Source organism: Chelon labrosus (genome assembly GCF_963514085.1).
Source record: "Chelon labrosus genome assembly, chromosome: 12".
In the NCBI taxonomy this organism is placed as follows: Eukaryota; Metazoa; Chordata; class Actinopteri; order Mugiliformes; family Mugilidae; genus Chelon; species Chelon labrosus.
Window position 1 is genome coordinate 5,919,973 of NC_140345.1, and position 15,355 is coordinate 5,935,327.

A 15,355-nucleotide genomic window follows, 5' to 3' on the forward strand; every position below is an offset into this window, starting at 1 on the left:
GGGTCAGTGTGTGGACAGTTTCCCAAATACAGATGTGCCCATCACTATGTAGGCCAAGGGCAAGCAGAAGTCCCAAAATTAGTCATTGAACTTCTGTTGTGTGGAGGTTTCTTACATGTTGGAATCTATGTTGACATTTGGTGTTCCTCTCCAAAATGCATTGTATTGGTTTTGTGTTTACTGTATTTTGTTCCCTAGAAAACAATTGGCAAGCCGATTTTTAAAAAGCGCATTGTTTATGTCCATTGATCATTGAAATTTTGCATTGTCACTACTTAACACTACAGCTAGTCAAAAACTCCTCAGGGAATGACTTTGAAGTCAAATGTAATAGACATCACAGCAGACATGTTGACGTGTTAAGTAGACAGAGTACAGGTGTTTTAATGATGGCTGCATAGTACTATAGTGACCTGAGAAAATGAAACCAACGATAAAGATTTAGCAGCCAATGAAACACAAAATCTGCTGAATAATGCTACTTGCTGCAACAGTTCAAACTTTTTTGTACATTCTGTAACTTTTAATCACACAACCCCTCAGTCAGCTGTCATATACTCACCTCCTGTCATCTGGCAGCCCAGACAGTCGGAGCACTGCATCTATCAGCACTTGTTTCAGTCCCTCGCTACGCTGCAGCAGCCCTCTCCCTCTGCTCCCGTCCCATTTTCCTCCAGAGAGCTTCAGGTTCCATTGGTATTCATTGTCAGTGCCACCCACATACCAGAGTATGTTACATTCTCATTTTCTTCATCACTGACAATATAGCTCACAGTAATTGTCTGACCGAACACATACAGTCCTGTCAGCCAGTCTCCAGTTCCCAGGTGTACGGGAAAGTGCTCCCAGGATGTGAGGTGACAAGATACACGTCGGTCAGAGGTGCACTTGGCGCCTACCTCCTTTGGTACCATGACTGTCATATCTGCCCTTAGGGAGCTGTGAGAAAATGGTCATTCCGAGATGTGGGTTTATGACTCATCACCTGAGAAGTCAGAGTAGCGTAACGCCTGGGGGTCTGTTTTTTTTTGCAAAAAGGTTGCAGGGATTTGGTTTATTATTAAATCACACAAAGACGTATCAACTAATTAAATCCTTACAGAGACAAATAACTTGATTTTAAAGGACAGTTGGGCCTATATTTCAGAAACATTATTAGCACCTGCTCTAAGCATTTTTCCACACAGGTTTTGTTACAAAATGACACTGAACAGATTCCAGTGTCCGTCTTCTACTTTCAGTTTACCACACGCACACACAATCATTACCCCATTCCCTGCTTCATCTCCCCTCTCACTGTCATCACAGTGTTTTGGCTCCTGTCCCGTTGCTATGCAGAGACCACAACAATGGCCCCTCTTTGTCACAGCACAATGCTGCCCGGGGAATGCTTATTTAATAGTGGCATGCTTTGACAGTGGAAACACCACATCTTGTCCAAGATGAACCCTTTCATAGACTCCTTACTGCCCGTCGGGCATAGTCCTGCTCAGGGTTATCAGCAGCTGTCTCCATTTCCCAGACTGATGACATAGCCTTTCCACGTGTCTAGCTGAGCTCTGACCATCTTTGCCATGATTCCTGAAATCTTACTGAATACTAGCAAGGTTGCCTTGTTTATTTGGCTGCCAGCTATCCATGCAGGCCTTTGTCCAGTTTTATGCTCCTTGGGCTTAACAATAACTAGTGGTTTACTCACAAGGAGCAGTTGTTTTAGAAATAAGACCCTGTACAATTGCACACTTAACAGAAAACTATAATCAACTCCCTTTGAAGCGGCACAGCATTGGCCTTGCTGCTCATTGGTGCTTTTCTATGCAAACTGATGAATAGGACAGTATTTGTAGAGTAAATCTCCAGTGCACTCAGTGTCTCAGTGTGACAGCACCCTACAGTCTGTGTTGTTTTTAGCCAAGGTCTGAATAATTTACAGCATGTTGCCCCTTCAGAGACTATGCAGAAGAAACTGTGCCCCAACATGGTTCCACGGGGAGCACAGGACTACAGTGCTGAGTGGACAAAGCCAAGTGTCCCTCCCATGAGGGTCTTTGTTTGGCTGTCAAAGCCTGTGCAAACTAATGTTTGAGCAGGAGAATCAAGTTCAGCAGCCTGCCAAATGTGAGTCATGGTGCTGTGAGTGAAGCTGCTGTCCCGAAAGACCAACACAGCTATTCTTTTATCAAAAAGCTTAAAATCTCAGAGAGTTCAGTGATGGTGATGAGTTTTTTTTTTTTTTAATAAAACAATTATCTACTTTAGAGCAGATGATATTCTCATCCTGTTGCAATTCATTTTTACTGTAGTATAATTATCAGGATGCTGTCATTTGTTCTGCCAGGGACTGGCTATGACCAGCCTGTCAATAAATCAGTTGCACATAGCAGAAATAGTATGAGAGCTATTATCTCGTACTTCTGAGCAAATAGTGTAATCATTGCAGTAGATAATGTTGCTCAGCAACAGAAAGAGATAAGATCATTTCTGTTCTGATATTCTATTTAACTTTTTTGCTACGGTGCTGAAATGTCATCAAAAAGAACAATTTCTGAAGGAAAACACTCGACTCCAAATTTACGTCACCAACTCTTCATGGGTTCACTAGTGAAAGGAATGAAGATAGACAGGTTGAGTTCTGTACTTGTCCCACCTTTTACCTCTTCATTCTCTGACTTGTTGTTATTATGTGTCTTTCTCTTCGACTAGCTCCCTGCTCAGTCCTAAACACAAACTCTACAAGGCCTGACCCAGAGGGGGAAAGCTGCCCCTTGAAGACAGACAACACCCAGAGGATGGAGTCTCCATCTAAGAAAGACACAGACCGAGGACTCGCTACTCCCACAAAGTCTGATGTCATCTCTCGATCACCTGGGTCACCGGCATCACCAGCCTCCAGGTCAAAAAAAGGTAAACAAAAAACTAAGTTTGAAATTTTAAGTAACCATCTTACTCTGAGATATTTCAGTTTCCTAAAGTTAAATCTCATAATGGACACTGACTTTGGCCTGACTTAAGGTAGTACTCTGATAATGGTGCAATTATATCTGCCCTCTGCTGGAGTTAGGTCATCTCTCCCAAGGCAGTATCAGAGTAAGGAAATAAAAGCAAAATCTAACAGAGTGGCTGCAGTTTGTCTTTTGGAACCAGTGTGGAACCGAATCATGTGAGAACATTGCAGCTTTGGGTTAGAAGATTTCAAGAATTAAGTTGGCATAGAAAATATGCACAAATGAGCTTTGTTGGTAAGTGGAAAGCTACTGCTGATCACTGCCATGAGCTGGTCCTTAATGAAAAGTGGGCAGAAGAAACCTGAATAGGAATCCCCTTTCAGTGCCAAGAAGGCATTTAGATTGACCCAGCAGTTGCATCATAGCTGTTCTCGCAATGCCACCAGATGAACTCCTTGCAAGTGACTGGCTAACACTACATGAACACTCTAAGGAACATGTTTGAGGGTTTTTAGAGTTTAAGCCTCTTTCTCTCTCCTCTTTATTCTTTATCCATTAATCCATTCACTGTGGCCAGGGTATTTATTCCCTTAGCATGAGGTGATGAGGATTAAAGCAAAATGGTTACCTCCACATGGCCTTTGCCACATTAGTTACATTTAAACTTCTTGGTTTATTCAGCCCTGTTTTACAGAACCGTGTTGTTGAGTCTTTAGTCTCCAGATTCCAAAAATGACCCACACTTCCCTTTTGTCCTTCAAGTTCCCTTTCCGCTGGTTCTCTAAAGCTCATTACTTGTGAGGTTTTAACCACACAGTGGTACGATAAAGATGAAAAGTACTCTGTGGCCTCTTAATTGTTGAAATAGTGAGGATTGCAGTTCAGGAAGGAGCTGCTGCTTACAGACTGCTTACTTGTGTTTTTGGTACATCTCCAACATTTTCCCAGCTGACAGAGCTGACATTTTAAGAGCATGTGTGCTCAGTCCAGAGCCCAGACACTGCACCTAGCATTATTTTTAGCAGTCTGTGTTTGTCTCTGAAGCTGTGTGCACGTGATGTTATGATTAACATGGTGGTGAGTTGCAAACAGCAGCACATCGCACCATCGAAGATGGTGCACACGACCTTTCCATCATCCTATAAATATCAAAGTGGGTCAGGGGGTGTTCTTAGAGAAGGATGCATGGCAGATTGTTTTCGTGTTAATGATTCAAGCCTCTTCCTATATAGATGTGGCTTTAAGGTCCTTTGGGGTTGATGCTGAACATCTGGTTTGTAAAGAGTGAGGGGGAGGATGTAGCGTAAAGGCTAAAGAAAGATCAAGACTGTCTGTGTTAATGTTTCCCAATGGGGACCAAGTTAGTTGTCCTAAAAATATACTATTATATATACTGTATGTAAATTGATGCACTTCAGGATTGCAATGCAAAGGCAATTCTGTATCACAAAATAAGATATTGCAGCAGGCAGAGAGCATGAATGATTTGACATATGACATAATTTGACATAATCAATATTTAATTTATTTTTTGAATACAGTGTCTAAATTGTTAAATGAAATCAGCTGCTAATAAATTCCATCTGTCAACAAACTGTGTACAACTAGAGGATACACCTAGCTCATAAGACACAGTTTTAATCCTTTAAATGGCATGACAGCTCCTCCTCTTAGCTTTCTTTTACAGAGTGGTTCCTCTGATGTATTCAAAAGGAATGTCCTGTGTGAGCACACATCAGGGATGTCAAGCAGAGAGAAAAAATACAATATATTTATGTGTGGCCCTCTGGTGTTAACATTTCAATCTCACACCCACATCCAGATGGCATAGTAGACTTGGTATGTCCACCAGCTGTAGTCTGTATTGTGAGGAGATTGGCTTCTCCGCAGAATCTTCTTCCAACATTAGTTCTTTGTTTTTCCTCCATCTAGAAGACACAACACTAGGTTCAAACCTAGGGTTGAGCGTCAGTGTTGAAATATTCAGTCATTCTCCTGTGGCATGCATTTCATAGTAGGGACATTTAAACTTGAGGCCTTGGCTGCGAGGATGTAGGAGCAGTGAAGAAAATATTCCCATATATTTTTATGTTTATCATAGTTTGCTCAGGTCAGCTCAATGTTGAGCAAGGCTGGAAATTGACCTGTTATTTTATAATGTAATACTGAATAATAATAAGACATATACTATTCTACCTCCATCACGTAGTAGATACACAGCATTGCAGATATTGACTAAATTATATACTCTCCGCATAACCCAAGTCATCTTCAATGAATGATGGCTGCCAAGTTGTGCTTTAATTTACTTCTTAGTAATTAATGAGTCGCAACAATTGCTCACTTTTGTCAGAGGGTGTTCATTTAAAATGAAACATTTGCAGACTTTCAGTTACTCTCAGGGTTTCTCAGTCTTTCAGTGGCTGTGAATTTGAAATTTTACTTTTAAATTTGACTTTTACTGTTGTGCCTCAAAGCTGATTTAACAAGAATTCAAGGATTTGACATCCCACAAGTTTTATACCTTTAATTCTCATGTCCTCTTGCTCTTTTTCATTCTCATCTCAGACATCATGAAGTCAGAAGAAAGACAGAAGCTTGCAAAGGAGCGCAGAGAGGAGAAGGCCAAATACCTTGGTAAGTGGAAAGAAGGGGTGGGATGACGGGAAGAGAGCTCCCCCTGGTGGTGGGGTGAGAGAAGTTGTTTATAGCAGCTGTCTCGCTACTGGTTTGGCTGTAGGCTGCAAATGGCATGCACATGTAGCACAGACACTTGTAGTATGGGCTTCTGCAGTAAACACCAAGCGGCTGTTTTACTAGAGACAAGCGAGCATCAGTGTTCTACATGCATGCTGAAATAGTCTTGAGAACGATCAAAATATCTGCAAAGCGTATGATGTTTGACTCCTAACCTCTTTGGCTTCTTCACAAAGTCACAAAAAAGTGAAAAATATCTGTGACACACAGTTTTTATGAAAGCACAAAAACTATATTTATTCCAATTTAACTGATACAGCATGGTCAAATGACACAGCTCTAAAATTTGTGTTTAACACTCGGCTGTCACATTATCACCCGGCTACACGCTGGCCGCGCACTGCTTTGCATGATTGACAGTTGCCTCTGTCTTCTCTCTCTCACCCTTTCCTCCTGCAGAAGAGCTCAGCAAGTCACAAGGTAAGTTACTCACCCGCGTCTATGTGGTGATGGTGGTGGTGAAGACCCTTTTGATCATTTCGTTTCATTTAAGCTGTCTCAGCCTAATGATTTTCAGTAGTATTAACTAGAGCTGGGCAATACACCAAACACTTAAGGACATTTGAAGAAAGAAGGCACTTATTCCGCGCTTCAGCTATACCTTTCCTTCATACTTTTATCTTATTATAAAGGAAAGCTGCTTGACAAATGATGGTGAATATAAAATCTTACGTTATTTGGATTGTTATATCAAGTTTCGCCATTATCGAAACATACATAGGAATTAGACTACTGAGTTTTGCCCAGCCCTGGATCTCTTTCATCCATTTAATACCCATGGTGTTTTTTTTTTTTTTTAAAAACACGGTTCTGTTTTCATTTTTGCCATGACAAATTCAACTAATTATAGCCTTTTATCTCTCTGACCATCATCATCAGTGTGTCACAGGAATCATGTTGTCACAGACTGATCACAAAACTATCGTTTCAGTGTGAATGTTATGTTAATGAATAGGGCACATGTGGTCGACAGTTCACATATAAGAAGATGATGCCTGACCCGAGTTTGAACTTTCATCCAGATGTTGCAGCTGCAGGCGCCACAAAACAGTTTGGATTTTGTATTTAAAGATAAAATGTTTGAGCCGCGTGCCACAAAACCGCCATGATTACTGTCTTACTGGAGAAATTGAAGGTTTTAGGATATGCCTGCAGCCAGATTTATCTTGGCTGTGAAATTAATTCTTCATGCTGCCAAATGGGATGAAAGTTAAAAAAAGAAATCTTAAAGAAAATATGTAATTGGATACAGAACAGAGTTATTTATTTACCTAGTTTATTGTAAATAGTAAGGAGAGATGGAGTTGGTAAAGAATGAACATTTATTGAGGAAACAGAAATAAGAACTTAGAAAGTAATAGTCCGCTGCTAGACTTCAAGAGCAAAGGTGTCACAGAGCTGAATCTCATAAGTTGAAAGTAGAAAGCGACAGGACTCCCCTAGATGCTGTCTGGATGCTACTGGTGGTGGAGAAGATAGTTGACAGGTGGCTGAGGGAGACCTCTGATGAAGACTTTTTGGGAAGACCATGTAGAGGTGGAGATGGGCAGGAGGAAGGTTGGAGGGTTAACGGAATGACAGTGACTTTAGAGCACATGGAAGAGGGGGTGATTGGCTGTGAGAGGAAGGGCAAATAGATAATTGGATGAGAGTAGTGATATAGCAGTTGAGGACTGACTGATTTTGACAGCGTGGGAAAAACAAAGAGATGAGGAAATAGAGCGACAGCTGACAGTCACCAGAGTGGAGCCAGTCTTCCTTCTTGAATTCTCACCCAAGTTTCATATACTGCTGGACATATCTTGATAAATGCAGAATTAATTCACAGTCCCTCACGCACGCCTTCACACAACACAGGGTTCTTTTTAACTAGTTGTTATTATAGTTTCAATAATCCTTGGTTGTGTGTTCAATGGCAGTAAGATGAGTTTGACACACTTTACACTGTGGATCAGTCTAATTGGGCGATCACTAGGGCATGCCAGATGGCATGGCTCTGGTCTAATGCTCTGTCAGACTCGGATAAAGGATGAAATCCTGCCAAATCTTGTGTTTACAATATCAGCCTAAAGCTGATCACCAGTAGCAGAGGTACAAGTTGAAGATTACTGCATTTTCTAGCATGCCTCTTGTTTGTTCCGTTTATCATTAGGGACACGCATCTACTCTCCTGCCTTGTCTGTCTTGACTGGATGGTATAAATACTTCATGTCCAGGGTTAGAGCATTCCGCTGGCAATGACTATTTAATGACCTTGCTGTAGTAGGCCTGGATGCTGCTTGTCAGCCCTGATCATTGTCAGGAGAGAGTTGAGGAATGCTTTTTAAAGCAACGTCAGCTTAGAATATTCCGTTTTATATAAATCACTGAAATAGATGCATGATAAATGGCACTCTGAGGAGACTGTGTAAATGTGTTGAAAACCATCAGAGTAACTCATAATGTAGTGAAAGCAAGATGACCTAAGCCAATTTCCAGGTCGTTTCCTCCTGCAGCCAGCACCTATATTCTGGGAAAACCATTCACATATGCTGCTGTCGAATGAGTCTAATTCAAAGATGGAATCTGCAAATGTGACATGCTGTTCCAGACTCGATTGCTTTGAAAGAGTATGTACAGTTTCGTTGCCTTAAGTATGTGACGTAAAGTTTTCCCTTGTGTGGGAGGAAATGCTACATTATGGATGTGGAAAATTGTAATCGATCTTAGCCAGCCTTAAATATGGCATCTGTGAGCGGGTGAGGCCGTTTCCTCCTCCTTCTCTTCTTATTACAGCACAATAGGTGAATTATGAAGCTGTTTCCACCCCACTTTGCTAAGAGTGCCTTCGCCTAAACTTTTGGATCACTGAAAGGTAGAGCTGAGGCATCTCAAATTGAGGCCATGATGAGCTGGGATACGCACTGCAGCAGTTTCTCTCTTCACTGCAAGGTGCTGGCAGACAGTGCCTTGGTATAACCAAGCATTTTGTTCCATCCTCAGATAAAAGTCGAACTGTGTGCCTCCTTATAAATTTTAACCCCTCTAGCCTCCAGCATCCCTGCAATTATCCATCACAGTGATCAGAAATCCACAACCGGGTGATTTTGGTGCATCAAGTGCTTTAGAGCAGTAGCCGTGCCTCTTTGCAGAGGCTGATTCGTCATGGAGGTTTTACTTTGTAGTTTAAAGAAATATGGGGAGATGTGTACACAGAAAGGCAGCTGAAAAAGGCTTCTTTACGCCTTCTTTAAATGGCTCAGGGACAAAGACTATTTCCATATCAAAGTGTGTGGTTATTGTAGCTGGTGTGCATGCTTGATGCGATTAGTGTAACATAAAAATGTCTCTTCAGAGATACTTGGCTTTATTCTGTGGCAAAGCCAAGTAAGAATTTAATTTTTTTTCCCAAACTCAAAAGGGGATTTAGGTGAGGGAAAACATATTTTTTCTTTTAAAGACGGCTTTAGATGTGAAGTAAATCTTACAGGTTTTTTTTTTTTTTTTTTTTTAAATAACTCCTAATTCATATGCCGTATCAGAAATACACGTCACACACGTGTCAGAACGGATATATCAAAACGTCTTTCTAAGCAGACAAGCATACCTAGGACAGGTACAAGTGAAAGGGCGCTTGTCCAGCGCTCATTTGTAAATGTCCTAATCTCCTGACCATGTCCTCTGTCCAATCTTAGCTGCCAAAAAGACCCAGTGGCTGGAGAAGGAGGAGAAGGCACGGCAGCTGAGGGAGCAGCAGCTGGAGGAACGCCGCAGGAAGCTCGAGGAGCAGCGGATCAAGGCAGAAAAAAGGCGAGCGGCCCTTGAGGAGAGGCAGAGACAGAAACTGGAGAAGAACAAAGTAAGTTTAGAGATAATATGTTCAATGTAATGTATTTAATATTTGAAACTACCAGGTCAGCTGCAGCCAGATTTAAGGTTTTATGCAGTGCTGCCAGTGACACTTGTGCCAAGCATGGTCCTTGAAACCACTTTTCAGCTGAGGGCTGCACTACTCCACCCCTTCATATAGATGTCTGTTCTTTTATCCTTTCCAGGAACGTTATGAGGCCGCCATCCACAGGTCAGCCAAGAAAACGTGGGCAGAAATCCGCCAGCAGAGATGGTCATGGGCTGGCGGGCTGAACCCGAACTCAAGCCAGAAAGAAAGTGAGTACTCCGATTCCACCTGGATACACTCATTACCACTCGTTTAAAAAATAATAAACACACTGCTGAAAAACTGTACAAGTGCAGCGTGTGGTAACTTTTGCAGGCTTTTAATTCACCATTTCTGACTTTAGTGCTGATAATATTTGAAGTTGGTGATAAAATAATGATTTGCTCCTCAGTTAGATCCCCTACATTTCTAATTAATTACACTTGGATCCAACGATATTTTTTGCACATAATATTTAAACATCTATAATTACGCATTTTCCACAGAATGTCAAAAAGTTAAAAATATCAAAGTGGGTGATTTCAAGAACAAAAAATATTCACAATCACACACAGTTGAAAAGCAGAACTATAAATTTAAGAAGCTGAAACCAGCAAATATTTGACACTTTTGCTTGAAAAATGTCACCTATATGAAACTCCTAAACCCTCTGGATAGAGCTGAAGCATTGTAGCTTGAGATTGTTGCATTATCACCTTGTTCAGACGAGTTATAGGAATTTGTATTTATTTATTCTTTTGCTATTTTCTTAATCCCAACCACAAAGTAGATGGCTTGGTGAGATGCAGTGTGTTGGGGTTACCATATGATGTTGGCTGCTATAAATTCTGGCAGTTGTGTTGTTATATTTTAATCTGGGATACCTTTACTTAACGCACCATAACGCACCATGTCCTCTGACTGACACAGCAAGTTTGTATGCTACTTGAACGTTGACGCCTTATCATGACATATTGGTATCATAAACTGAAAATGTGTTCATCAGCATTTACTGCAGTGGTTGCAGTCGGCAAGATCCAATCGAGTGGCAACAAGATTTAATTTGTTGTTTATTAATGCTTAGTTTGAATTGATAAATGTCTTGACAGCTGCACTGGCACTTAGAGAGAAGATCTAAATTGCTGCAGATTCTTGGTAACTGTGTAGAAATGACGTTCGCAGAGTGGAGCGTAACAAAAAGTGTCTTGATTTATGTCTTATGCCATAAAATCACCTCTGCAAAAATTCAGGGAAATGACTGGCACTCAGATCAATCTCCCCTTCCTTTCTGCCTCAGCAGTCTGCTGACTGTAAGATGGTTGACGGTTGACTGGAGTGTATTAAAGGGAGTGGAATTGGGATAAATGCTGGTATTGCACATGGATGGTGCAATAGCAGATGAGTTTATATTTTCTATCAACTGCTTTCCCTCACTTGTTTGGTTGTCATGGCTGTTTTTATGTGCCATTTGTTGGGCTTGTGTTGGTTCCTCCTATGTTTGTATTGGTACTGGTGTAGCTACACAATATGTAATTATGATGTGGAATTGTGGGGAAAAACACCGAATGTCAATTTCACAAGTTACAAAAAAAAAATATTTTCTCATTTACCATGCATAATGAAAAAGGACATATAAACAATTTCTTTTTCAAGGAAAGATGTTCAGGCTCTTATGGATAATTCAAGGCGTACACTGAAACTACTTCTCTATTAAACAAATATTGCCAATGAAAACTGTAAACATGGCGCTGTGTGGATTATCCAAAATAAAAGGTGAGCCATATTGGACGTTTACAACCAAAACTGGCTGCACAGCAAAATACCACAGAATACTAGAGAGAAAATAAGTATTTTTGTAATTTGCGTGACAGCAAACGACTGTAATTATGTGGTCTATCTCACGGATGCCTGCCAACACACCTAAAGGCTAGCTGTGGTGAACAGATGTGTTACTGTAGATAATGTTATCTTACATACGGTCAGAACACAAGAATGGCTCGCTCGCTCCCATTACAAATGCATTAGTGTGGTTGCTTTTACTGTAAGTGGGCATATGTTTATAAAAGGTATCATCACAGCATGACGCCACAGACGCTCCCCCTCTTCCTCTCAACCATGTGACCTGTGTGAACATCTGTGTGGCGCTCTCTTGGCTTCTTAGGCAGATGCTCTCTTTCAACGGTCAACCTACCCAAACACGTGGACTCTGTTATAAACAAGCGACTCTCCAAGTCTTCCGCCACGCTCTGGAACTCCCCCAACAGAAGTAAGGCAACATGTGGAATGCCCCGATCCTGTTTAATGTGTCCATCACACGCCAACACCTCCGAAACCCGTCCATCATTGTCCTCTTATGATTTCAGTTCCTTCTTCCCCTTTCTGATTTCAGTCCCTCTGCTCCGCTTGATGGTTTACAGCTGAGCCATTTCCATCTTCCAAAACCACCATGCGTTGTTTTACTCTCCAGACGTTGGGTTGGGGTTTTGTTTGATATGCTCTGCATGCTCATATTTTAATATGGAGGTGTCTGTTTTACTATTTTTGGCTGTTTCATTGTGTGGTGGCCATTTCATTCCTGATGTGTTTCCTCGGTCGAAAGGGTCCTTTTGTGTTCATTTTATCACAACTTACTGGATAACAATTGTGTTTTTGTTGTCTTTATTTATTTTTTTGATCGATGGGTGACATGGAGATGGTGTGATCTATAAATTACAAATATTTCTTTGAATCGGCAGTCTCCCTTCATGATTAGTTTTTATAGGTCTACAGTTACTCCCGCAAAGATGTAACTTCTGAGTTTGAAAAAAGACAGAAGTTGTGTGAGTGAGTCAGCATTCTTTAGGAGATAATGTATTCTGAAAGCTCCCCGGAGCAGGTACTGTTCCTTCTGTGCAGCTGGGAAAAAGTAGATTGGTGACTATCTTTCTTGTCTTTCTCCTCTCTACCCCAACACAATTACACGCACACACACACACCTTTCGCATCCTTCACCTTAAAGCCAAAGAAGACTCTTCCTCCCCCAAATAAATAGAGTCTTCCTCTCCTCATTGCTTGTATGCTCAAGGTTGTGGTTATAAATATCTGTCTAGACAAGCAAGTAACTCTTTCACACTCTTGGGTGGCACCCATACAGATCAAGGTTATAGTAGACACAATGACGGAGTTCATTTTTCTCCTTCCCTCTTCTCGAACTCTTTGGGTGTGACTCGGGACTCTTATTTGGATTTTGTGTATCCTCATATTGGTACGTCAAGTGAGCTATAATCTGAATGTAAAATCAAAAAGGAAATGACAAATATTCAGTGCTGCGTTGGGTAAAGAGAGAGACCGAAAGACATGATTTTTTGGAACGCACTGAATAATGGGTTTTCCTATCTGCAGCCCGCAGCCTTGCACTCAGTCCATGGGAGAGCAGTATAGTCGACCGGCTGATGACACCGACTCTGTCTTTCCTCGCCCGGAGCCGCAGTGCTGCCAGTGTCCTGAGCAACGGCAAAGATGGTCGTAAGTTGAAATGGAAACAAAACAAACAAAAAAAACCTACATATCGGTGTCTCACTGATAAATACATGTTGGCAAGCTTTAGTGATTTGTTGCTCTCCTCTTCAGACTCTCTTCTGTGCCCTCGTTCTGCCTCGGCCAGCCCCCTCACCCTGTGTGCCCACCAGCCCCACCACCGCTGCTCTGACCGCTGGAGGGTGACGTCCAGCACTCCAGACATCACCCAGCGCCAACATAGGCGGAGCTCCACACCCGTACGTCTTATTGTTAAAGCATCCAACATGTTTTTCACTCATAGAATTACAACAGACCTAGGAAGAGAACCAGACTCTATCAAAAGCCTCATAATATGTGAGCACTTCTCCATAGTAAGAGCTACACAAAAACATGAAATCTCAAACAGATGATTCTTTGTATACAAGTGTTTACTTTTCATCTTGCCCTGAGGGAAACTTTATAGCGAGAAACCAGTGACAAGAGAACAAATTACAATCCCAATGTTGATCCAAAATGTTGATTTATTTTCATCCTTTTGATAAACAGCTGGATAAAACCAAGAAAGAAAAGAAAGACAAAGAACGGGAGAACGAGAAGGAAAAAAGTGCCATCACTAAAGAGAAGGTGCTGAAGAAGAGACAGTCTCTACCCAGTCTGAGACACAGACCTGATCCGAGGTAAAACATACTGCTTATTTGTTTTCTTTATTTCAGTCTTTTTTTGACTTCAAACTCAATTACGTTTAAATTGTGTTAGGTTATTTCAAGAGTGATTTACTTCAGGTACGTGTATACTACATGTAACATTTCAGTTTTTGGTTTTCACCCCATTTAATATCGTGAGGGATATTTATCTTAGAGATGCAACTTCTTTTCGTTTACTGCAACTGAATAATTAATTCTGAGCATACTTTAGTTATAAAATGTCTAAAGAAATCCTCACAACTTTCTGGAGTGCAAAAAAGAAGAGGAGAAACTAAATTAATAAAATACAAAATCCACATTTTCATTCTTTAGACTGGTCTCATTGTTTGTTGTGTCAAAAAAGAGACCTGGATTGAATATTAATCAGCCTAACCAAACAGACTTGTGAAATCACAAACCATATGTAAGGTAAATACTTTAGAGTTAGGGTTATTAAAAATGTTATGTTTTTAATGTAGACGTAGAGTAAGAACCATTTAAAATGTGCTATTTTGAGACTTACCACTGAAATAAACCAAGTTACTCATAGATCTCCTTGACTTGCAACCTTTCTGCTCAATCACTGAGCTACCTGGGTCGGCCGTGTTTATATCTGTGTATATTTTATACACTGCCTGAGCCTATGCATTGAGGGAATGACTAGGCACTAGGCAGCGAATACATGAATACACAAAATAATGAGTAAAATAATTATTTTACTCAATAAAAAGGCAATAAAATGTTCAGCAAAGCTGTGGGTGCCAGAGGCCTGCAGGAAAAAAAGACACATCTTTAGCATTATGGCTGTATTGCCCCTGTGTTGCTGGGAGGCTGACTGATTTAAACAGATGACGCATTGTTTGAGTGCTTTGTCTGCTGTGAACGTGTTAGGTTTCTTCAGGACATGTAAATAAACATTCAGCCCAGGTCTAAAAGTATAATGTGATCGGCTTGGTTTGAAATCATTAGAAGAATGTCGATATAATGTCTTATCAGTTTAACATTTCCCCCCCTTTGTCTTCCTTTGATCCAGTCCCAGCCCTTTATCAAGACAACGGCCGGCATCCCCAGCCACTCCCAAGGGCAGAACGGCTTCTCCAGCCACTCCCAAAGGCAGAACGGCTTCTCCAGTCACATCCAAGGGTAGAACGGCCTCCCCAGTCACACCCAAAGGCAGAACTGCATCCCCGAGCCCCGCTGCCTCCCCCAAACCACCATCGACACGTGGTAGCCCATCGACCCCTAAGAGCCGACCTAAAAGAGCCAGAACTCCTGCCAGGATAGACCACCGAACCTCCTCCCCTGCCCCCCTCGAGAGAGTGAAGGAGCCTTGTAGGCCCGCCACCCCAGAGGAGAGAAAGAGTGAGTATGAAAAGGAGTGATTATGGTATTTCCATATTTGGAAGAGTCGTTTGACAAAACAATCTTACTACCTTTTTATGAAGCATGGCCTTCTTCATCAAATTCCACTATTATGACAACTGAGACCCATCTTCAAATGGAAGACCATACTATAGACTAGAATTTACTGTCCTATTGAACCTTCATAAGATATA

The 15,355-nt window shown here is 41.3% G+C and overlaps 1 protein-coding gene across 4 annotated transcripts in view; it reads left to right on the top strand.

Annotated features, from left to right (window-relative positions):
- Nucleotides 1–15,355, top strand: part of map7d1a (MAP7 domain containing 1a) — a 37,478-nt gene that overhangs the window by 11,517 nt on the left and 10,606 nt on the right. Inside the window, exons 2-11 of one of the 4 annotated variants that reach the window (XM_084556112.1) lie at nucleotides 2,704–2,904; nucleotides 5,514–5,582; nucleotides 6,102–6,122; nucleotides 9,377–9,540; nucleotides 9,737–9,848; nucleotides 11,780–11,884; nucleotides 13,000–13,122; nucleotides 13,228–13,373; nucleotides 13,663–13,793; nucleotides 14,833–15,161. In XM_084556112.1, the coding sequence (XP_084412238.1) occupies nucleotides 2,704–2,904; nucleotides 5,514–5,582; nucleotides 6,102–6,122; nucleotides 9,377–9,540; nucleotides 9,737–9,848; nucleotides 11,780–11,884; nucleotides 13,000–13,122; nucleotides 13,228–13,373; nucleotides 13,663–13,793; nucleotides 14,833–15,161 (1,401 nt within the window). The remainder of the gene's footprint in view (nucleotides 1–2,703; nucleotides 2,905–5,513; nucleotides 5,583–6,101; nucleotides 6,123–9,376; nucleotides 9,541–9,736; nucleotides 9,849–11,779; nucleotides 11,885–12,999; nucleotides 13,123–13,227; nucleotides 13,374–13,662; nucleotides 13,794–14,832; nucleotides 15,162–15,355) is intronic. The other 3 variants (XM_084556114.1, XM_084556113.1, XM_084556115.1) reach the window with 3 other exon arrangements.